The 22725-nt window shown below is 58.0% G+C and overlaps 1 protein-coding gene across 2 annotated transcripts; it reads left to right on the top strand.

The window, feature by feature from the left end:
• Positions 1-1882: 1882 nt before the first annotated feature.
• On the top strand, positions 1883-22725 carry PCP4L1 (Purkinje cell protein 4 like 1). Of its 2 annotated transcripts, none has more exons than XM_054712089.1 (3): positions 1883-2121; positions 21820-21874; positions 22378-22725. In XM_054712089.1, the coding sequence occupies exons 1-3, from the start codon at positions 2092-2094 to the stop codon at positions 22521-22523; spliced, it is 231 nt and encodes a 76-aa protein (XP_054568064.1). In that variant the 5' UTR covers positions 1883-2091; the 3' UTR covers positions 22524-22725. The 2 variants fall into 2 exon arrangements, with proteins under 2 accessions (XP_054568064.1, XP_054568063.1); XM_054712088.1 differs by having other exon boundaries at positions 1883-2136.

Here is a 22725-nt window from a genome sequence, read left to right as displayed (position 1 = left end):
CTCAGGAAAGAATCTGTCAAGAGGATGTCCCGGTGAAAGTGTGTGGCTTTGGCTGACTAAGAGGCTGAACGATGCCTAGGAGGGTCCCAAGCCAGAGAACTGGAAGGACTTCCTTAAAGTTGGAAGGAAAGCTAGATATTCAGATAAACAGGAATAGCAGTTGAAGTTATTAGAAAGATCATGACATTTGCCTGGGCATTCTATTTCTTTTAATCTTGCTCTATTCATATTTTTCTTAAAACTTATACAACACAGTATTTAGTAAATTATGTTTTTAATTTATATTTATTATTAAAAGTATTACAGATGCCCCCGCCCCCTCCTTACTGATCCCTTCCACTCCACTCCCTCCTCCTCCCTAAAACTCCATCTTATTAAAAAATGATCTGCATAGGTTGGACTGTGGGAGTCATCTCTCACAACAGGTCCCTACATCTGGGCACAGTCCACGTGGCTAGTGTTGGTCCTCAAACATGGACCACCAAATGGGCTGCTACCCGAACTGCTGAAAGAAACAAGCAAGACTCTAGGGCATGGAACTTGCATATTGAAAACTTTAAAAAATATACATATATATATTTTATTGATTTCAGATAGGAAAGGAGAGGGAGAGATAGAAACATCAATGATGAGAGAGAATCATTGATTGGCTGCCTCCTACGCGTCCCCCAACTGGGGATCAAGCCCAAAACCCAGGCATGTGCTCTTGACCAGAATCGAACCCAGGACCCTTCAGTCCGAAGGCGGAGGCTCTATCCACTAACCCCAACCGGCCAGGCCTTGAAAGCTATTCTAACGGCAACAATAGGTACAAGGTCGTAAGTTGTCAGGGCGAGCCTGACGGTTGAACCGGGCTGAGGTGGGAGGTGGGAACTGAGAAAAGAAAGACAGGACAGCGGGATCGGGAGGACTACAGGTCATCGAGAGGCTGGTCGTTTATTAACTGCGTAAAGCCTTTTGTACACAAACACTGAATAGAGGTCTGTGAAGAGGAATGCACTCTCTGTTCCTCTTAATCTCTAAGGCAGAGACAGAGCAGAAGGACAAATTCTCGGTGCAGCAAATCTCGGTAAATAGTTCCAGACTTCTGGGTACGGCATGAAGTGTTGCTCTCCTTCTACTGATAACGCCACCCAAACAGGCCTGGGAGAGCTGTGGGCGGGGGCTTGGAGTGCGAGGCCGCGCCAGCTTCCACCCGGTCTCCAACAGCAAGGGTACCTCCTTGTTTTTAGCTTCGCCAGCCTGCCTGGTACAATGGAGGGCACAGGTTCTGGGAGGAGCTCATTAACCTTGCTGGGAGGTTGGTTGGTTTGGCTGGCTGGTGTGTGGTTTGTTTTCACTAGGTGGGATGTAGCATTGATGAACCTAAATGTCTTTCAGCTCCTAGACTTCCACCTCAAACAGGCTCCCTGACAATCCCTGCTCCTGGCGCCGAGCACTGTCCCCTGCCGCCCGCCCTCCGTCTCTCGGCGGGTCTGTCCCCTCCCCGCCCTCGCCCTTCTCTCCTGCGACTGCTACCCTCTTCCTAAATCCTCGTCGGCAACATCTCTCGCCTTTACCCCTTCCTTTGTTGTTTCCCGCATCCCCGCATCCTCCGCTTTCCTCCCCGCGTTTCCTCCCAGCTGCTCCCGCCCCGCCTCGGGCGGTCCCGCCCGCTCCCTCCTCCTCGGCTCCGGCTCCGCCTTCCCGGCTCGGCCGCGGCGGGGCCCCCTCCTGCCCGCGCTCCGACTGCCTGGCCCTGGTTGGAGCTGCCGAGACCTCTGGGCCCGCCTCCATTGGATGCAAGCGGCTGTCACTCCGCAGCAGGGGCGCCTATTGGTCGGGCCGGAGGCGGGGCCCGAGTGACTATAAAAGGCGGGGCCCGAGGCGGCGCGAAGCGGGAGGTCCAGGCGGGCGGCGACCTGACGGCTGGGAGCCCGGCAGCCGGTGCGGCGGGAGCGAGCCGGGCGGGGAGCGGAGGCCCCGCACCGACTCTCCTCGCCCCACCGGGTAGCCGTGCCCCGGCCCGCAACTCCCGCCGTCGCCCCAGGGCCACGCCACGCTGCACGTGCCGCCCGCTCCGTCAGTCCGCCCGTTTGTCCGTCCGCCGAGATGAGCGAGGTGAGCGGCCCTGCGCTCCCGGTGCGGAGACGAGAGGTGCTGCGGGTGGGGGGCGAGGGGCTCCGTGTCCGGGGGGGGCGAGGGGCTCCGTGTCCCGGGGGGGGGCGAGGGGCTCCGTGTCCCGGGGGGGGCGAGGGGCTCCGTGTCCGGGGGGGGCGAGGGGCTCCGTGTCCGGGGGGGGGCGAGGGGCTCCGTGTCCCGGGGGGGGCGAGGGGCTCCGTGTCCGGGGAGGGATGAGGGGGCTCCGTGTCCGGGGGGGGGCGAGGGGCTCCGTGTCCCGGGGGGGCGGGGCGAGGGGGCAGCTCCGGGTCCGCGGAGACCCTCCACCTCCGGGCTCTGCGAAGTGACGGGAGGGGAGGCGCCGAGTCCCCGCTGCGGGGCGCGATGGGCTGAGGTCCTGGCGGCCCCCTCGGCATCTGCCCGACGGCTGCCGGGCTCCCCGGACGCCCTGACGGGCCCTCAGCCAGACCCGGCTCAGCCCGAGACGCGCGGTGGGCTTCCTGCGTCCGAAGCCCCTGGGGGCCTCCAGCGGACCTGCCCGCAGCGCTGCGGACATCTTGGGTCTTGTGAGGCTCCTGGGGTCCAGCCAGCCAGACCCAGCCACCTCAGTGTGTCCTCTCCCGGGCTCTGCTCGCCGGCCGCGGCGGGAAAGCTCTCCGCCCTCGGCCAGCCCCCTGTCCGGAGTCCGCCCCCCCCCCCCCCTGCCGCCCCGGAGCCGGTCTGGCGGCGGCACACCGCTGGTGTCTGCAGCCCTGCTAGCTCCGGGGGCCCCCAGCGCTTCTCAGGCCACTCGGCCCACACGCTTACCGGCTGTGGCCCCCCCCTCTGCCTCCGGGCTTTCGTCTGTCAAATGACCATGAGCTGAGCTGTCTTACAAAGCACTTAGGACGGTACCTGGCACAGAGCAGGCAAGCAGGCTAGCTAGCTATTGTCTTCTCCATTTAAAAATATATATATATTAGAGTGTGACGGGAAACTAGCACGAGAATTCTCAAGGATGCGGGTTGGTGGAGCCTTGGTCTCAGGGCAGACCTCCATCTTCAGTGAGCTCTGCTGTCTCCTGCGGAAGCCGGTGTCCAGGGAGCCAATTAGTGCCCACTGCTCTGCCGTCCTGGCTGCCATGTCCACTAAGCCCTCCTGGAAGATGCAGCTCCTCTGGGGCTGGGGATGGACTAAGGAAGCCTCCAGTCCCTCGGCTGTGTGTGCACGTGTGTGCGTGTGTGTGTGCGTGTGTGTGTGTGTGTGTGCACGCGCACACACAGAAAGGCTGCGGGACTTCTCTCCAGCTTGTCTGCATTCACAGTTGCAGGCAGGACTTGATTGCTGTGAATCGCAGTCTGCTTTTACAGCTGAATAACTTTTCTCTGGTTTCAGCGAAGGATGAGAAGGGGCGATGCATTCGGTCCCTGAGGGCTCTTTCCGTAATCCCTTGTCATGTGATGTAGCTCGCTGTTTAAGGCACGCTGGCAAGTCCTGTGGGTTCCTCAATGTGAGGAGCTCAGCTGGAGGAGTCTGTTGGACCCGCAGTCATTCCATTGACATAGAGGTCATGGACAACGGTGACTGCTCGTGGTGTCTGCCCTGTTTTGACAGCCAGGGGCTGCAGAAAGGGCAGATCAATTAGAAATCTCACGAGGGGAGAGCTTAGAACTGGTATTCCCTCCTTTATCATTCTGCTGCTGTCCTTTTAAATACTAAGAATGGGATCTCACACTAAGGGGATCACATGTCTTTCCTGTGCCTCTGCCTGAGTCTGTGTGATGGACGTTTGCTCAGGGAGCCATCACCGTGTATGTCTTCTGTGAGCCAGCTGTTAGAACCCTGGTGGGGCGCGGAGGAAATCCAGGTTCTCTCACTGGTAGTTGTTATTGTCATGGCTGTATCGGGCACCTAAGATGGGGATGCCTTTCCCCGCTGGGAACATCTGTCTTCTGAAGTAAGAGAACCAGGGCTCAGCCCCCATCCCGGTGTCGGCTTTAGCTGCTTGGCAGGAGCCTCTGGCTAGTCCAAGTGGTGACTTTGCCATCCGTGACCTGGGAATATGGACAGCTCTTTCCCAGCCGCCGCTGTGATCAGTTACCTCGTAGAATGTCAGGTGTCTGCGGGGCAGGCCCTGAGGAACATGGCTGGGGTCCAAACACGCAAACCTCATGCAACTCCATGTCTGTCTGTGGGGTCCTCGCTGATGGGGAGAGGGAGGGAGGGCGAGGGAGGGGAGGGAGGAAGGTCAGGGCGGTAATCTTCTCTAGGGAATGGTTCTGTGAATGTCTCCCCGTTTTCTTTCTATTTATCTATAGTTTCAATTTGTCTTTCATGCGTTTATCATTAAAAAAATAAACTTAACTTTGCAAACATTCTTCAGGGTAGAAATACAGGTATATCTTTTACCAAGAAAATCTCAAATAATATATCAAAACACTTTAGTGATATTTTAGATTTGTTAAGGAGCCCTGAAATCATCTGGTCCAAAATTCTCATTTAACATGTAAGGAAACCGACTCAAACATTACCTAAATTTACACAGTACCTGAACCAAGACTAGGGCAGACTGCTGACTTCTCATCCCAAAAGAATTTTCCATAGATTTCTTTATCATGTTACTCCAGTGAATATAGAATAACTACTTCATTGCCGAGACCGGTTTGGCTAAGTGGATAGAGCGTCGGCCTGCGGACTCAAGGGTCCCAGGTTCGATTCCGGTCAGGGGCATGTACCTTGGTTGCGGGCACATCCCCAGTAGGGGGTGTGCAGGAGGCAGCTGGTCGATGTTTCTCTCTCATCGATGTTTCTGACTCTCTATCCCTCTCTCTTCCTCTCTGTGAAAAATCAATAAAATATATTTTAAAATAATAAAAATAAAAAATAAATCTCATTTTGAAAAAAAAAAGAATAACTACTTCATTAACATGCAACTTTTAAGGAATATATTATAAATACTTTATAGGAAATCTAAGCAGTGTGATTCAATGAATGCTGAGCAAGAGGACAGAGCAAGAAGAGAGAGCCACACAGATGGTATCTACAATGGGTGCATCTGGTAGATACAAGGCAGGGCACATCCTCTCCTTCCTCACTGGGTGCCGTGCCTTTAAAGCCGGTGTGGTGAGCGGTGTGGTGAGGTGCCAACGTGGAATCAGTGAGGGAGTGAGCGAAGGGGGCGGTGCTTCGTTTCTGTCCATCATCGTTCCCAGAGCAGCAGAGCAGCGAGGACCAGAAGACAGGCTTTTGCTGAAAAGCAGAAGCGTTTGACGTGCCGGCCGCAGTGCAGTGAAGCAGGCGCCTGCGGAAAGCTAGTTGCGCGCCTGGGGACCCGCGGCGGGTGTGGTCCTCGGGCATTTGGCCCCTGGGCTTCCAGGGAGACCGCAGGCTTTGGGAGGAGAAGCCTCCGAGGGGAAGGAGGGTGTGTGAGGCTGGCCGAGCACGCAGTGACCCCTGCTCCGTGCATGATCTGCTGCGCAGACGGCTCAGTTTGCCCCGGAATTGCTTTGCCTGCGTGAGTCAGCCCAGTCGGAAGCAGATCCAGAACCACTTTCTCAGAGACCTGGATCGCTGCCAGCGCCTCTGAACAAGGCTCCAGCCCTAGCCCTTCTCATCCTCTCCCCGAAGCCTGACTTGCTTCACTGGGGCTGGGGGGAGGGGAAGGCTGGCCCGCCGAGGTTCCCCACCCCCACCGCTGGCTGTGGTCCTCGGTGCTGCCTCCTCCCACCCGAACCCTCCAGCAAGTGCTTTCAGGGGGGCGGGGATGGGTGCCTCTGTTTGGGGCATCAGGGCCGGTGGGGTGCACACTGAGATTATAGTAGGAGCGATGCTTTGGCACCACTCCCTCCTCCCCTCTGCTGTGGCCGAGCCCACAAATAACCGCTCACTAAAGGGCCACAGCCCTGCCTTGGGAGCGGGAAGGGCGGTTACTCACCGTCCCTGAGCCGTCCAGGGCTCCTGCTCTCCCAGGACCCAGGGTGAGGTGGCTGAGGGCAGAGGGACAGGCCCCGGGGCTGGGGACCCTAGTCCTGGTAGGAGGCATCTGGGATAGGAGGTATTTGGGTTTTATTCCATGTGTTGGGAGAAGAATGTGCACCGAGTTCTATTTCTGTTATGACCTTGAGGGTGACCTTGAGCGAGTCTTTCTGAAGCTGTGGAGGACTGCAGCTGGCTGTGCAGACCGAGGCGGACTGGTCCCGGCAGTGCTCCCCCGGCAGTGCTCCCCCCGGCAGTGCTCCCCCGGCAGTGCTCCGGGAGCCGCAGGCGGGCTCTGGCACCGCCGCGCCGAGCCCTCTGGGCCCTTTGGCCGCGACCTTCACTCGACACGGGGAGAATGCCAGCAGGGACAGGGCCTGGTGGGGCAGGGAGGCCAAGTCTCTGCCTTCACTTGGAAGCAACTCCTGTCCCTTCCCCTCCTGCCTCTGCAGCGAGCAGGCAGCTCACCGCGCCCAGGACTCCGGCGGTGCACAGGCGCACAGGCAGGCGGGGGCTTGGGCTTGTGTTGAGGATTGGGGAATTGGGGCTCTTTTTACGTTGCCCTGCCCGGGGCTGGGGGCCGGGTTCTGAGTGCCTGTTCACGGGACAGAGCGATTCTGGCCACGCTGCTGTACCGTGTGCGACGTGTTTCCATCGCACGCATCCAAGCTGTTCCCTGCAGAACAGGGCCCTGCTGTGCAGCGGTGATGTACTGCCAACGCCCGGTGACCCCTAAAGAGTACCACGGGCCCCGGAGCGGGAGAGCTGGTGGGTTCCCTTTCCCAGGTGAGTTCGCACTTGCTGCTTGGAGCAGAGGCGGTGACACTATCTTGCCTCTCCTGGCGACAGTGGTTGCTGAGGCAACACCATTCAAAACAAAGGAGACAGAGGGGACGAAGCACAGCTAGGGGACGGCGGGACCAGTGGGCGGGAGTGACGAGGGCCTGTCACCAGAGTGGCGACAGGGGAACATCTAAATCGCTTCTGCTTTGACTGTTTCCAGGCGCTTTGCCAAGACAATACTGACAAACTCTCCTTCGAGGTGAGGGGTTTACAGAATCATCTTTATGTACAAAGGTGAATGGTAGAACTTGGTCAGGAGAGATGGTTTATGTGCTTCGGAGGGCATTGTGGGTAATGGGTTTCTTCTCTTTAAAGCACTCTTTTCTGATCTCCCCAGTGACCTCTCATACATGTAAGCCTAATGGAGCTGTTGTTATATTGGGAACCAGCGAGCTGAGCGAGGATGCCTTAGTCAGCCAAACGAGGAGTCCTTATTCTGTCAGCGGCCTCAGAGGAGTGGCCTCCAGAGTCTGAGCAAAGCATCATGGAGGGAGCTTTCCCTTTACACTCTCCCGGTTTCTTTGTCTCCCCAACATGGGGCTTCCGGCCTCTCGCAGGCTTTACAAAGAGCCCTGTGTCCTGGGAGATGTTGTGCAGGAAGCTTGTAGCCTTGAGCACAGCACATTCAGATAACTAAAAGACACCTGGCCTGGGAGGACCAGGGACGGACCAGACCCTACGTCAGCAGAGCGGCCCACGAGGCCAGATAATTGAGCTTATTTCCCCTATTATTTGAGCAAGCGCGTTGACAGAAGCCAGGAATAGCGGAGTTAATTCACAGGACAAAGGACCCCCTATGGTTAGTGGGAAATTTCAGACAGCAGTTCTTACAACACAGAGGTGACGGGGGCCTGTGCTTCACTGTGAGCCTGGGGCCAGGCGGCAGCTGTGTCGTGGCTCCATTCCGGGTCAGTGATCTCAGGAGAGACTCAGGAAGGGACCTGGCAGGGGGTGCAGAGGAAGAGGCTGGCCTGTGGGGTTCAGTCGGGACACACATTCCTGCCTAGTGGGTTCTCAGTTAGCTGCCGTGGGAAGGGATGTGGAGCTGAAGAGGGGAGGTGACTAGAGGGCTGCAGTGAGGGAAGAGTGGGTGGGTTAGGGAACAGGCTCACAGTCCAACAGAAGAAAACGGTTAAAGCGAGGACCAGCCGAGACCGGTTTGGCTCAGTGGATAGAGCGTCGGTCTGCGGACTGAAGGGTCCCAGGTTCGATTCCGGTCAAGGGCATGTACATTGGTTGCGGGCACATCCCTGATGGGGGGTGTGCAGGAGGCAGCTGGTCGATGTATCTCTCTCATCGATGTTTCTGGCTCTCTATCCCTCTCCCTTTCTCTCTGTGAAAAATCAATAAAATATATTTAAAAAATAAATAAATAAAGCGAGGACCAGAGTCAGGGATGTGCTGGCGACAGAGCTGGACTTGAAGCCAGAGATCATGTGACCATAGAATGTGCCTCCCTGCCCCAGGAACCCACCTCATCCAGGGTTTGCTCCCACCTCCCCGCACCTTCTCTCGTCAGTGTCCTATGATCTCTGCCGCAAACCCGGTGGTCAGTGCTCAGCCCTCCGTGCAGCACAGGCCTGCAGGTGGGCAGCCCTCCTTCTCCGGGACGTGTCTGCTTCTCGTGGTTTCTGTCTTGGCTTTCCTGATGTCTTTTCCATTTTCTTAATAAAAAAAAAAAATGTATATATATATATATATATATATATATATATATAATTGATTTTTTACAGAGAGGAAGGGAGAGGGATAGAGAGTCAGAAACATCGATGAGAGAGAAACATCGATCAGCCGCCTTCTGCACACCCCCCACTGGGTACATGCCCTTGACCGGAATCGAACCTGGGACCCTTCAGTCCGCAGGCCGACACTCTATCCACTGAGCCAAACCGGCTAGGGCTTTTCCATTTCTTTATTGATTTTTCCTCATTTCTGTAACCTCTAATCACTAAATACTCCAGGACTTGACCCTTTTCTCTTCTCTATCTGCTCTGTTTGAACTCACCCGGGGGGTTCATCCAATCTCCTGGCTTTGAACGCCATCCACATGTGAAGCGCTGCTCATTCCTCTCGGCAGGGCGGACGCTGCCCGCCACCTCACCTCCAGTACCCAGCTGCTCGTGCCGCCTCTCCTCTTGGATCGTTAATGGGCATCTCAGATGGTCCCAGAGAAGCTCCTGACCCTCGCAGGCTCCTCCTGAGACTCCTCCATCTTGGGAAATGGCAACTCCATTTTTTAAAGTTCCTCAGGCCAAATGACAGTCTTTGGATGCCATCCTTGACTCCTCTCTTGCAATGTCTCTTATCCAATCACTCAGTCAACCAGTCACGTTGCTCATAACTTGCAAATATACCCAGAATCAAACCACAGCTCACCCCTCCCGTGCCACCGCGCTGACCCAGGCTGACCACCCTCGCCTGGTTTTCGGCAACAACCTCCTGCAGGTGTCCTCCTCCTCTCAGGCCCCTTCATGCCAACTGAACGCCACCCCCTCTCACTAGTAAAAGGAAACTCCTTAGAGAGACTGGTAAGGCCCTAGGAGCTGCCAGCCCCATTTATCTCTGCTCATCTCCATACCTTCCTCCTCCTCCCTCCTTACCCTTCCCTCCTCCTCCCTCCTTACCCTCCCCTCCTCCTCTCTCCATACCTTCCTCCTCCTCTCTCCATACCTTCCTCCTCCTCCCTCCTTACCCTCCCCTCCTCCTCCCTCCTTACCCTCCCCTCCTCCTCCCTCCTTACCCTCCCCTCCTCCTCTCTCCATACCTTCCTCCTCCTCTCTCCATACCTTCCTCCTCCTCCCTCCTTACCCTCCCCTCCTCCTCCCTCCTTACCCTCCCCTCCTCCTCTCTCCATACCTTCCTCCTCCTCTCTCCATACCTTCCTCCTCCTCCCTCCTTACCCTCCCCTCCTCCTCCCTCCTTACCCTCCCCTCCTCCTCCCTCCTTACCCTCCCCTCCTCCTCCCTCCTTACCCTCCCCTCCTCCTCTCTCCATACCTTCCTACTCCTCTCTCCATACCTTCCTCCTCCTCCCTCCTTACCCTCCCCTCCTCCTCCCTCCTTACCCTCCCCTCCTCCTCCCTCCTTACCCTTCCCTCCTCCTCCCTCCTTACCCTCCCCTCCTCCTCCCTCCTTACCCTCCCCTCCTCCTCCCTCCTTACCCTCCCCTCCTCCTCCCTCCTTACCCTTCCTCCTCCTCTCTCCTTACCCTCCCCTCCTCTCTCCTTACCCTTCCCTCCTCTCTCCTTACCCTTCCCTCCTCCTCCCTCCTTACCCTCCCCTCCTCCTCCCTCCTTACCCTCCCCTCCTCCTCTCTCCTTACCCTCCCCTCCTCCTCTCTCCTTACCCTTCCCTCCTCCTCTCTCCTTACCCTTCCTCCTCCTCTCTCCTTACCCTTCCTCCTCCTCTCTCCTTACCCTCCCCTCCTCTCTCCTTACCCTTCCCTCCTCTCTCCTTACCCTTCCCTCCTCCTCCCTCCTTACCCTCCCCTCCTCCTCTCTCCTTACCCTCCCCTCCTCCTCCCTCCTTACCCTTCCTCCTCCTCTCTCCTTACCCTCCCCTCCTCTCTCCTTACCCTTCCCTCCTCTCTCCTTACCCTCCCCTCCTCCTCCCTCCTTACCCTCCCCTCCTCCTCCCTCCTTACCCTCCCCTCCTCCTCTCTCCTTACCCTTCCCTCCTCCTCCCTCCTTACCCTTCCCTCCTCCTCCCTCCTTACCCTCCCCTCCTCCTCTCTCCTTACCCTCCCCTCCTCCTCTCTCCTTACCCTTCCCTCCTCCTCTCTCCTTACCCTTCCTCCTCCTCTCTCCTTACCCTCCCCTCCTCTCTCCTTACCCTTCCCTCCTCTCTCCTTACCCTTCCCTCCTCCTCCCTCCTTACCCTCCCCTCCTCCTCTCTCCTTACCCTTCCCTCCTCCTCCTCTCTCCTTACCCTCCCCTCCTCCTCCCTCCTTACCCTCCCCTCCTCCTCTCTCCTTACCCTTCCCTCCTCCTCCTCTCTCCTTTCCCTCCCCTCCTCCTCTCTCCTTACCCTCCCCTCCTCCTCCCTCCTTACCCTCCCCTCCTCCTCTCTCCTTACCCTTCCCTCCTCCTCCTCTCTCCTTACCCTCCCCTCCTCCTCTCTCCTTACCCTTCCCTCCTCCTCCTCCCTCCTTACCCTTCCCTCCTCCTCTCTCCTTACCTTCCCCTCCTCCTCTCTCCATACCTTCCTCCTCCTCTCTCCTTACCCTTCCCTCCTCCTCTCTCCTTACCTTCCCCTCCTCCTCTCTCCTTACCCTCCCCTCCTCCTCTCTCCTTACCCTTCCCTCCTCCTCCCTCTTACCCTCCCCTCCTCCTCTCTCCTTACCCTTCCCTCCTCCTCTCTCCTTACCCTTCCCTCCTCCTCTCTCCTTACCCTCCCCTCCTCCTCTCTCCTTACCCTCCCCTCCTCCTCCCTCCTTACCCTCCCCTCCTCTCTCCTTACCCTTCCCTCCTCCTCCCTCATTACCCTCCCCTCCTCCTCTCTCCTTACCCTTCCCTCCTCCTCTCTCCTTACCCTTCCCTCCTCCTCTCTCCTTACCCTCCCCTCCTCCTCCCTCCTTACCCTCCCCTCCTCTCTCCTTACTCTTCCCTCCTCCTCCCTCCTTACCCTCCCCTCCTCCTCTCTCCTTACCCTTCCCTCCTCCTCTCTCCTTACCCTTCCCTCCTCCTCTCTCCTTACCCTTCCCTCCTCCTCCCTCCTTACCCTTCCCTCCTCCTCCCTCCTTACCCTCCCCTCCTCCTCTCTCCTTACCCTTCCCTCCTCTCTCCTTACCCTTCCCTCCTCCTCTCTCCATACCCTTCCCTCCTCTCTCCTTACCCTTCCCTCCTCCTCTCTCCATACCCTTCCCTCCTCTCTCCTTACCCTTCCCTCCTCCTCTCTCCATACCCTTCCCTCCTCTCTCCTTACCCTTCCCTCCTCCTCTCTCCATACCCTTCCCTCCTCTCTCCTTACCCTTCCCTCCTCCTCTCTCCATACCCTTCCCTCCTCTCTCCTTACCCTTCCCTCCTCCTCTCTCCTTACCCTCCCCTCCTCCTCTCCTTACCCTTCCCTCCTCTCTCCTTACCCTTCCCTCCTCCTCTCTCCATACCCTTCCCTCCTCTCTCCTTACCCTTCCCTCCTCCTCTCTCCATACCCTTCCCTCCTCCCTCCTTACCCTTCCCTCCTCCTCCCTCCATACCCTCCCCTCCTCCTCTCCTTACCCTTCCCTCCTCTCTCCTTACCTTCCCTCCTACTCTCTCCATACCCTTCCCTCCTCTCTCCTTACCCTTCCCTCCTCCTCACTCCATACCCTTCCCTCCTCTCTCCTTACCCTTCCCTCCTCCTCTCTCCATACCCTTCCCTCCTCTCTCCTTACCCTTCCCTCCTCCTCTCTCCATACCCTTCCCTCCTCTCTCCTTACCCTTCCCTCCTCCTCTCTCCATACCCTTCCCTCCTCCTCCCTCCTTACCCTTCCCACCTCCTCCCTCCTTACCCTCCCCTCCTCCTCTCTCCATACCCTTCCCTCCTCTCTCCTTACCCTTCCCTCCTCCTCCCTCCTTACCCTTCCCTCCTCCTCCCTCCTTACCCTTCCCTCCTCCTCTCTCCTCACCCTTCCCTCCTCCTCTCTCCATACCCTTCCCTCCTCTCTCCTTACCCTTCCCTCCACTCTCCTTACCCTTCCCTCCTCTCTCCATACCTTCCTCCTCCTCTCTCCTTACCCTTCCCTCCTCCTCTCTCCATACCCTTCCCTCCTCTCTCCTTACCCTTCCCTCCTCCTCCCTCCTTACCCTCCCCTCCTCCTCTCTCCTTACCCTTCCCTCCTCCTCTCTCCTTACCCTTCCCTCCTCCTCTCTCCATACCCTTCCCTCCTCCTCTCTCCTTACCCTTCCCTCCTCTCTCCTTACCCTTCCCTCCTCTCTCCATACCCTTCCCTCCTCTCTCCTTACCCTTCCCTCCTCTCTCCATACCCTTCCCTCCTCTCTCCTTACCCTTCCCTCCTCCTCCCTCCTTACCCTCCCCTCCTCCTCTCTCCTTACCCTTCCCTCCTCCTCCCTCCTTACCCTCCCCTCCTCCTCTCTCCTTACCCTTCCCTCCTCTCTCCATACCCTTCCCTCCTCTCTCCTTACCCTTCCCTCCTCCTCTCTCCATACCCTTCCCTCCTCCTCTCTCCTTACCCTTCCCTCCTCTCTCCTTACCCTTCCCTCCTCTCTCCTTACCCTTCCCTCCTCCTCTCTCCATACCCTTCCCTCCTCCTCACTCCTTACCCTTCCCTCCTCTCTCCTTACCCTTCCCTCCTCCTCTCTCCTTACCCTTCCCTCCTCCTCTCTCCATACCCTTCCCTCCTCTCTCCTTACCCTTCCCTCCTCTTTTCTCCATACCCTTCCTCCTCCTCTCTCCTTACCTTCCCTCCTCCTCTTTCCATACCCTTCCTCCTCCTCCTCTCTCCATACCCTTCCCTCCTCTCTCCTTACCCTTCCCTCCTCCTCTCTCCATACCCTTCCTCCTCCTCTCTCCATACCCTTCCCTCCTCTCTCCTTACCCTTCCCTCCTCCTCTCTCCATACCCTTCCCTCCTCTCTCCTTACCCTTCCCTCCTCCTCTCTCCATACCCTTCCCTCCTCTCTCCTTACCCTTCCCTCCTCCTCTCTCCATACCCTTCCCTCCTCTCTCCTTACCCTTCCCTCCTCCTCTCTCCATACCCTTCCCTCCTCTCTCCTTACCCTTCCCTCCTCCTCTCTCCATACCCTTCACTCCTCCTCCCTCCTTACCCTTCCCACCTCCTCTCTCCTTACCCTTCCCTCCTCCTCTCTCCATACCCTTCCCTCCTCTCTCCTTACCCTTCCCTCCTCCTCTCTCCATACCCTTCCCTCCTCTCTCCTTACCCTTCCCTCCTCCTATCTCCATACCCTTCCCTCCTCTCTCCTTACCCTTCCCTCCTCCTCTCTCCATACCCTTCCCTCCTCTCTCCTTACCCTTCCCTCCTCCTCTCTCCATACCTTCCCTCCTCCTCTCTCCTTACCCTTCCCTCCTCTCTCCATACCCTTCCATCCTCCTCTCTCCTTACCCTTCCCTCCTCTCTCCTTACCCTTCCCTCCTCTCTCCTTACCCTTCCCTCCTCTCTCCTTACCCTTCCCTCCTCCTCTCTCCTTACCCTTCCCTCCTCTCTCCTTACCCTTCCCTCCTCCTCTCTCCATACCCTTCCCTCCTCCTCTCTCCTTACCCTTCCCTCCTCTCTCCATACCCTTCCATCCTCCTCTCTCCTTACCCTTCCCTCCTCTCTCCTTACCCTTCCCTCCTCTCTCCTTACCCTTCCCTCCTCCTCTCTCCTTACCCTTCCCTCCTCCTCCCTCCTTACCCTCCCCTCCTCCTCTCTCCTTACCCTTCCCTCCTCCTCTCTCCTTACCCTTCCCTCCTCCTCCTCTCTCCTTACCCTCCCCTCCTCCTCTCTCCTTACCCTCCCCTCCTCCTCCCTCCTTCCCTCCTTCCTCCCCCCTCCTCTCTCCTTACCCTTCCCTCCTCCTCCCTCCTTACCCTCCCCTCCTCCTCTCTCCTTACCCTCCCCTCCTCTCTCCTTACCCTCCCTTCCTCCTCCTCCTCCTCCTCTACCCTTCCCTCCTCCTCTCTCCTTACCCTCCCCTCCTCTCTCCTTACCCTTCCCTCCTCCTCCTCCCCTCCTTACCCTCCCCTCCTCCTCTCCCTTCCTTACCCTCCCCTCCTCCTCTCTCCTTACCCTTCCCTCCTCCTCTCTCCTTACCCTTCCCCCTCCTCCTCTCCCTTCCTCCCTCCTCCTCCCTCCTTACCCCTCCCCTCCTCCTCCCTCCTTACCCTCCCCTCCTCCTCTCTCCATACCCTCCCCTCCTCTCTCCTTACCCTTCCCTCCTCCTCCCTCCTTACCCTCCCCTCCTCCTCTCTCCTTACCCTTCCCTCCTCCTCTCTCCATACCCTTCCCTCCTCTCTCCTTACCCTTCCCTCCTCCTCTCTCCATACCCTTCCCTCCTCTCTTCCTTACCCTTCCCTCCTCCTCTCTCCATACCCTTCCCTCCTCTCTCCTTACCCTTCCCTCCTCCTCTCTCCATACCCTTCCCTCCTCTCTCCTTACCCTTCCCTCCTCCTCTCTCCATACCCTTCCCTCCTCCTCCCTCCTTACCCTTCCCACCTCCTCTCTCCTTACCCTTCCCTCCTCCTCTCTCCATACCCTTCCCTCCTCTCTCCTTACCCTTCCCTCCTCCTCTCTCCATACCCTTCCCTCCTCTCTCCTTACCCTTCCCTCCTCCTATCTCCATACCCTTCCCTCCTCTCTCCTTACCCTTCCCTCCTCCTCTCTCCATACTCTTCCCTCCTCTCTCCTTACCCTTCCCTCCTCCTCTCTCCATACCCTTCCCTCCTCCTCCCTCCTTACCCTTCCCACCTCCTCCCTCCTTACCCTCCCCTCCTCCTCTCTCCATACCCTTCCCTCCTCTCTCCTTACCCTTCCCTCCTCCTCCCTCCTTACCCTTCCCTCCTCCTCCCTCCTTACCCTTCCCTCCTCCTCCCTCCTTACCCTTCCCTCCTCCTCCCTCCTTACCCTCCCCTCCTCCTCTCTCCTTACCCTTCCCTCCTCTCTCCTTACCCTTCCCTCCTCCTCTCTCCATACCCTTCCCTCCTCTCTCCTTACCCTTCCCTCCTCCTCTCTCCATACCCTTCCCTCCTCTCTCCTTACCCTTCCCTCCTCCTCTCTCCATACCCTTCCCTCCTCTCTCCTTACCCTTCCCTCCTCCTCCCTCCATACCCTTCCCTCCTCCTCTCTCCTTACCCTTCCCTCCTCCTCCTCTCTCCATACCCTTCCCTCCTCTCTCCTCACCCTTCCCTCCTCCTCTCTCCATACCCTTCCCTCCTCTCTCCTTACCCTTCCCTCCTCCTCTCTCCATACCCTTCCCTCCTCTCTCCATTCCCTTCCCTCCTCCTCTCTCCATACCCTTCCCTCCTCTCTCCATACCCTTCCCTCCTCCTCCCTCCATACCCTTCCCCTCCTCCTCTCTCCTTACCCTTCCCTCCTCCTCTCTCCATACCTTCCCTCCTCTCTCCTTACCCTTCCCTCCTCCTCTCTCCATACCCTTCCCTCCTCCTCTCTCCTTAACCTTCCCTCCTCCTCCCTCCTTACCCTCCCCTCCTCCTCTCTCCATACCCTTCCCTCCTTCCTCTCCTCCATACCCTTCCCTCCTCCTCTCTCCATACCTTCCCTCCTCCTCCCTCCTTACCCTCCCCTCCTCCTCTCTCCCTACCCTTCCCTCCTCTCTCCATACCCTTCCCTCCTCCTCTCTCCTTACCCTTCCCTCCTCCTCTCTCCATACCCTTCCCTCCTCTCTCCTTACCCTTCCCTCCACTCTCCTTACCCTTCCCTCCTCTCTCCATACCTTCCTCCTCCTCTCCTCCTTACCCTTCCCTCCTCCTCTCTCCATACCCTTCCCTCCTCTCTCCTTACCCTTCCCTCCTCCTCCCTCCTTACCCTCCCCTCCTCCTCTCTCCTTACCCTTCCCTCCTCCTCTCTCCTTACCCTTCCCTCCTCCTCTCTCCATACCCTTCCTCCTCCTCTCTCCTTACCCTTCCCTCCTCTCTCCTTACCCTTTCCCTCCTCTCTCCATACCCTTCCCTCCTCTCTCCTTACCCTTCCCCTCCTCCTCCCTCCTTACCCTCCCCTCCTCCTCTCTCCTTACCCTTCCCTCCTCCTCCCTCCTTACCCTCCCCTCCTCCTCTCTCCTTACCCTTCCCTCCTCTCTCCATACCCTTCCCTCCTCCTCTCTCCTTACCCTTCCCTCCTCCTCTCTCCATACCCTTCCCTCCTCCTCTCTCCTTACCCTTCCCTCCTCTCTCCTTACCCTTCCCTCCTCCTCTCTCCTTACCTTCCCCTCCTCCTCTCTCCATACCCTTCCCTCCTCCTCCTCTCTCCTTACCTTCCCTCCTCCTCTCTCCATACCCTTCCCTCCATACCTTCCCTCCTCCTCTCTCCATACCCTTCCCTCCTCTCTCCATACCCTTCCATCCTCCTCTCTCCTTACCCTTCCCTCCTCTCTCCTTACCCTTCCCTCCTCCTCTCTCCATACCCTTCCCTCCTCTCTCCTTACCCTTCCCTCCTCCTCTCTCCATACCCTTCCCTCCTCCTCACTCCTTACCCTTCCCTCCTCTCTCCTTACCCTTCCCTCCTCCTCTCTCCTTACCCTTCCCTCCTCCTCTCTCCTTACCCTTCCCTCCTTCTCTCCTTACCCTTCCCTCCTCCTCTCTCCTTACCCTTCCCTCCTCCTCTCTCCTTACCCTTCCCTCCTTCTCTCCTTACCCTTCCCTCCTCCTCTCTCCATACCCTTCCTCCTCCTCTCTCCATACCCTTCCCTCCTCTCTCCTTACCCTTCCCTCCTCCTCTCTCCATACCCTTCCTCCTCCTCTCTCCATACCCTTCCCTCCTCTCACCTTACCCTTCCCTCCTCCACTCTCCATACCCTTCCCTCCTCCTCTCTCCATACCCTTCCGTCCTCCTCTCTCCATACCCTCCCCTCCTTCCTCTCTCTTTACCCTTCCCTCCTCCTCTCTCCTTACCCTCCCCTCCTCCTCCCTCCTTACCCTCCCCTCCTCCTCTCTCCTTACCCTTCCCTCCTCCTCCTCCCTCCTTACCCTTCCCTCCTCCTCTCTCCTTACCCTCCCCTCCTCCTCTCTCCATACCTTCCTCCTCCTCTCTCCTTACCCTTCCCTCCTCCTCTCTCCTTACCTTCCCCTCCTCCTCTCTCCTTACCCTCCCCTCCTCCTCTCTCCTTACCCTTCCCTCCTCCTCCCTCCTTACCCTCCCCTCCTCCTCTCTCCTTACCCTTCCCTCCTCCTCTCTCCTTACCCTTCCCTCCTCCTCTCTCCTTACCCTCCCCTCCTCCTCTCTCCTTACCCTCCCCTCCTCCTCCCTCCTTACCCTCCCCTCCTCTCTCCTTACCCTTCCCTCCTCCTCCCTCCTTACCCTCCCCTCCTCCTCTCTCCTTACCCTTCCCTCCTCCTCTCTCCTTACCCTCCCCTCCTCCTCCCTCCTTACCCTCCCCTCCTCTCTCCTTACCCTTCCCTCCTCCTCCCTCCTTACCCTCCCCTCCTCCTCTCTCCTTACCCTTCCCTCCTCCTCTCTCCTTACCCTTCCCTCCTCCTCTCTCCTTACCCTTCCCTCCTCCTCCCTCCTTACCCTTCCCTCCTTCTCCCTCCTTACCCTCCCCTCCTCCTCTCTCCTTACCCTTCCCTCCTCTCTCCTTACCCTTCCCACCTCCTCTCTCCATACCCTTCCCTCCTCTCTCCTTACCCTTCCCTCCTCCTCTCTCCATACCCTTCCCTCCTCCTCCCTCCTTACCCTTCCCTCCTCCTCTCTCCATACCCTTCCCTCCTCTCTCCTTACCCTTCCCTCCTCCTCTCTCCATACCCTTCCCTCCTCTCTCCTTACCCTTCCCTCCTCCTCTCTCCATACCCTTCCCTCCTCCTCCCTCCTTACCCTTCCCACCTCCTCTCTCCTTACCCTTCCCTCCTCCTCTCTCCATACCCTTCCCTCCTCTCTCCTTACCCTTCCCTCCTCCTCTCTCCATACCCTTCCCTCCTCTCTCCTTACCCTTCCCTCCTCCTATCTCCATACCCTTCCCTCCTCTCTCCTTACCCTTCCCTCCTCCTCTCTCCATACTCTTCCCTCCTCTCTCCTTACCCTTCCCTCCTCCTCTCTCCATACCCTTCCCTCCTCCTCCCTCCTTACCCTTCCCACCTCCTCCCTCCTTACCCTCCCTTCCTCCTCTCTCCATACCCTTCCCTCCTCTCTCCTTACCCTTCCCTCCTCCTCCCTCCTTACCCTTCCCTCCTCTCTCCTTACCCTTCCCTCCTCCTCTCTCCATACCCTTCCCTCCTCTCTCCTTACCCTTCCCTCCTCCTCTCTCCATACCCTTCCCTCCTCTCTCCTTACCCTTCCCTCCTCCTCTCTCCATACCCTTCCCTCCTCTCTCCTTACCCTTCCCTCCTCCTCCCTCCATACCCTTCCCTCCTCCTCTCTCCTTACCCTTCCCTCCTCCTCTCTCCATACCCTTCCCTCCTCTCTCCTTACCCTTCCCTCCTCCTCTCTCCATACCCTTCCCTCCTCTCTCCTTACCCTTCCCTCCTCCTCTCTCCATACCCTTCCCTCCTCTCTCCTTACCCTTCCCTCCTCCTCTCTCCATACCCTTCCCTCCTCTCTCCTTACCCTTCCCTCCTCCTCCCTCCATACCCTTCCCTCCTCCTCTCTCCTTACCCTTCCCTCCTCCTCTCTCCATACCCTTCCCTCCTCTCTCCTTACCCTTCCCTCCTCCTCTCTCCATACCCTTCCCTCCTCCTCTCTCCTTACCCTTCCCTCCTCCTCCCTCCTTACCCTCCCCTCCTCCTCTCTCCTTACCCTTCCCTCTTCCTCTCTCCATACCCTTCCCTCCTCCTCTCTCCATACCTTCCCTCCTCCTCCCTCCTTACCCTCCCCTCCTCCTCTCTCCTTACGCTTCCCTCCTCTCTCCATACCCTTCCCTCCTCCTCTCTCCTTACCCTTCCCTCCTCCTCTCTCCATACCCTTCCCTCCTCTCTCCTTACCCTTCCCTCCACTCTCCTTACCCTTCCCTCCTCTCTCCATACCTTCCTCCTCCTCTCTCCTTACCCTTCCCTTCTCCTCTCTCCATACCCTTCCCTCCTCTCTCCTTACCCTTCCCTCCTCCTCCCTCCTTACCCTCCCCTCCTCCTCTCTCCTTACCCTTCCTTCCTCCTCTCTCCTTACCCTTCCCTCCTCCTCTCTCCATACCCTTCCCTCCTCCTCTCTCCTTACCCTTCCCTCCTCTCTCCTTACCCTTCCCTCCTCTCTCCATACCCTTCCCTCCTCTCTCCTTACCCTTCCCTCCTCCTCCCTCCTTACCCTCCCCTCCTCCTCTCTCCTTACCCTTCCCTCCTCCTCCCTCCTTACCCTCCCCTCCTCCTCTCTCCTTACCCTTCCCTCCTCTCTCCATACCCTTCCCTCCTCTCTCCTTACCCTTCCCTCCTCCTCTCTCCATACCCTTCCCTCCTCCTCTCTCCTTACCCTTCCCTCCTCTCTCCTTACCCTTCCCTCCTCCTCTCTCCTTACCTTCCCCTCCTCCTCTCTCCATACCCTTCCCTCCTCCTCTCTCCTTACCTTCCCCTCCTCCTCTCTCCATACCCTTCCCTCCATACCTTCCCTCCTCCTCTCTCCTTACCCTTCCCTCCTCTCTCCATACCCTTCCATCCTCCTCTCTCCTTACCCTTCCCTCCTCTCTCCTTACCCTTCCCTCCTCCTCTCTCCTTACCCTTCCCTCCTCTCTCCTTACCCTTCCCTCCTCCTCTCTCCTTACCCTTCCCTCCTCCTCTCTCCTTACCCTTCCCTCCTCCTCTCTCCATACCCTTCCCTCCTCTCTCCTTACCCTTCCCTCCTCTTTTCTCCATACCCTTCCTCCTCCTCTCTCCTTACCTTCCCTCCTCCTCTCTCCATACCCTTCCTCCTCCTCTCTCCATACCCTTCCCTCCTCTCTCCTTACCCTTCCCTCCTCCTCTCTCCATACCCTTCCTCCTCCTCTCTCCATACCCTTCCCTCCTCTCTCCTTACCCTTCCCTCCTCCTCTCTCCATACCCTTCCCTCCTCCTCTCTCCATATCCTTCCCTCCTTCTCTCCTTACCCTTCCCTCCTCCTCTCTCCTTACCCTTCCCTCCTCCTCTCTCCTTACCCTTCCCTCCTTCTCTCCTTACCCTTCCCTCCTCCTCTCTCCATACCCTTCCCTCCTCCTCTCTCCATACCCTTCCTCCTCCTCTCTCCATACCCTTCCCTCCTCTCTCCTTACCCTTCCCTCCTCCTCTCTCCATACCCTTCCTCCTCCTCTCTCCATACCCTTCCCTCCTCTCTCCTTACCCTTCCCTCCTCCTCTCTCCATACCCTTCCCTCCTCCTCTCTCCATACCCTTCCGTCCTCCTCTCTCCATACCCTCCCCTCCTTCCTCTCTCTTTACCCTTCCCTCCTCCTCTCTCCTTACCCTTCCCTCCTCCTCTCTCCATACCCTTCCCTCCTCCTCTCTCCTTACCCTTCCCTCCTCCTCTCTCCATACCCTTCCCTCCTCCTCTCTCCTTACCCTTCCCTCCTTCCTCTCTCCATACCCTTCCCTCCTCCTCTCTCCATACCTTCCCTCCTCCTCTCTCCTTACCCTTCCCTCCTCCTCTCTCCTTACCCTTCCCTCCTTCCTCTCTCCACTCCAGCTGAGTCCCTCACACAGGACAGTCACCTGCCCCCGCCCCCCAGGCCCCTGAGAGCTCTGGCCTGGACACCACACCCTGACTCCTCTCCCTCAGCCCTCGCTGGGTGTGGAGCCATAGTTCTCCACGTCCACCCGCACCCCTACCTCCCTTCCTTGCCTTTTCTCTGTAGCACTTAGCACCACTGACATAATACCCGTGTTGTTGTTTTACTTTGGTTTTTAAATCCTCACCCAAGGACATGTTTTTATTAATTTTAGGGAGAGGGAAACATTGATGTGAGAGAGAAACATCTCATCAATCAGTGCCTCCCAATTGCACCCCAACTGGGGATCACCCGTCACCTGGGCATGAGCTGTGACCAGGAATCAAACCCGTGACCTTTCGGTTCGCAGGATGACCTCCAACCAGCTGAGCCGCCCAGCCAGGGGTCGTTTTATTAATCTTTACACTCAATGTGAACTTCACGAGGGCGAGGTTTTTGCTTTGTCCTCTGCAATTTCCCTGGCACCAGTCATCACCTGTGGGCTGGATTCTGATGACTTTGTACCTTTCTGACCTCTGTACCCACTTTTTCAAAAGACTAGGGAATGCGCCTCGTCATAGGAGGGCTGGGATGTGATGCTGAGGATGGCACCATGATGCTGCCATGAATGTCCAATATTCTGATTTTTCTTTCCCAGCTCAACACCAAAACGTCCCCAGCAGCCAACCAGGCACCTGGCCCGGAGGAAAAGGGTGAGTGGGGGGCTGGGCAGCTCAGAGCAGGTGAGTTTTCCTGGGCGTGAAGACAGGCCGGCTGGAAGCTGGGGCCCCTGAGCGGGATAAGGGAACAAAGCACCGGGTTAGAACTACTGCTCCTCAGGCTTCCTGCCACTTTTCCCCAAGGACACCTTCCAGTGTTTACTCTGAGCTTGGAAACGGGCTCCGGAGTGGTGGAGACAGGCCCACGGCAGGAAGGAACCGGTCCGGACTCGCAGCCGCGGTCTCAGTTGGAAGCCGAGGGACAGCGGGAGCAGGATGGGCTCTGGGTGGGCCTGTAGGTTCGGGGACAAGTGGGGAGAGGACACCTGTGGTCTTGGCGCAGGCGCGGTGGCGCTCCCTGGGCCCGGCCCCTGCCTCCAGGAGCGACACTCGGTGCTAGCAGAGGCCGCAGGGAGTGGGCTCTGCCTGGGCTTTGGGGGCCCGGAGAAGGGCTGGGCGGTGCAGGTCACTCACGTGGGAATCTCACCCACCTGCAGGGGAAGCTGGCAACGCCAAGAAGGCGGAGGGGGAGGAGGAGGAGGTGGACATCGACCTGTCAGCGCCAGAGACAGAGAAGGCTGCCCTGGCCATTCAGGGCAAGTTCCGGCGATTCCAGAAGAGGAGAAAGGACCCCAGCTCCTGAATGCCGCCTCGCCCTCCCCACCCCACACTCCACAGCTCCGACTTCCCTGTACCTTTGTCTCCCTGTCCCTCTCTCTCCCAGGGTGGGAATGTCTGGCCCTCGAGCCGAGTGCGGTCCACAAAATCAATTATTCGGTCTGGCCCTGCCCAGGCAGCGGGCGAGTTAAATGTTTGACCAAATACAGCGGTAATGTTTCCGTTGA

Source organism: Eptesicus fuscus, chromosome 22 (genome assembly GCF_027574615.1).
Source record: "Eptesicus fuscus isolate TK198812 chromosome 22, DD_ASM_mEF_20220401, whole genome shotgun sequence".
NCBI lineage: Eukaryota > Metazoa > Chordata > Mammalia > Chiroptera > Vespertilionidae > Eptesicus > Eptesicus fuscus.
Note: the sequence above shows the minus strand (reverse complement) of the source record. Positions and strands in the feature narration are given on the sequence as shown.

What these genes read in the sequence shown, in the direction of transcription:
- PCP4L1 (XM_054712088.1), top strand. Translation starts at nt 2,092, where the DNA reads ATGAGCGAGGTGAGCGGCCCTGCGCTCCCGGTGCGGAGACGAGAG. An exon ending in TCCCGGTGCGGAGACGAGAG is followed by an intron (nt 2,137 to 21,819) that starts GTGCTGCGGGTG and finishes TTTCTTTCCCAG; the next exon opens with CTCAACACCAAAACGTCCCC. An exon ending in ACCTGGCCCGGAGGAAAAGG is followed by an intron (nt 21,875 to 22,377) that starts GTGAGTGGGGGG and finishes ACCCACCTGCAG; the next exon opens with GGGAAGCTGGCAACGCCAAG.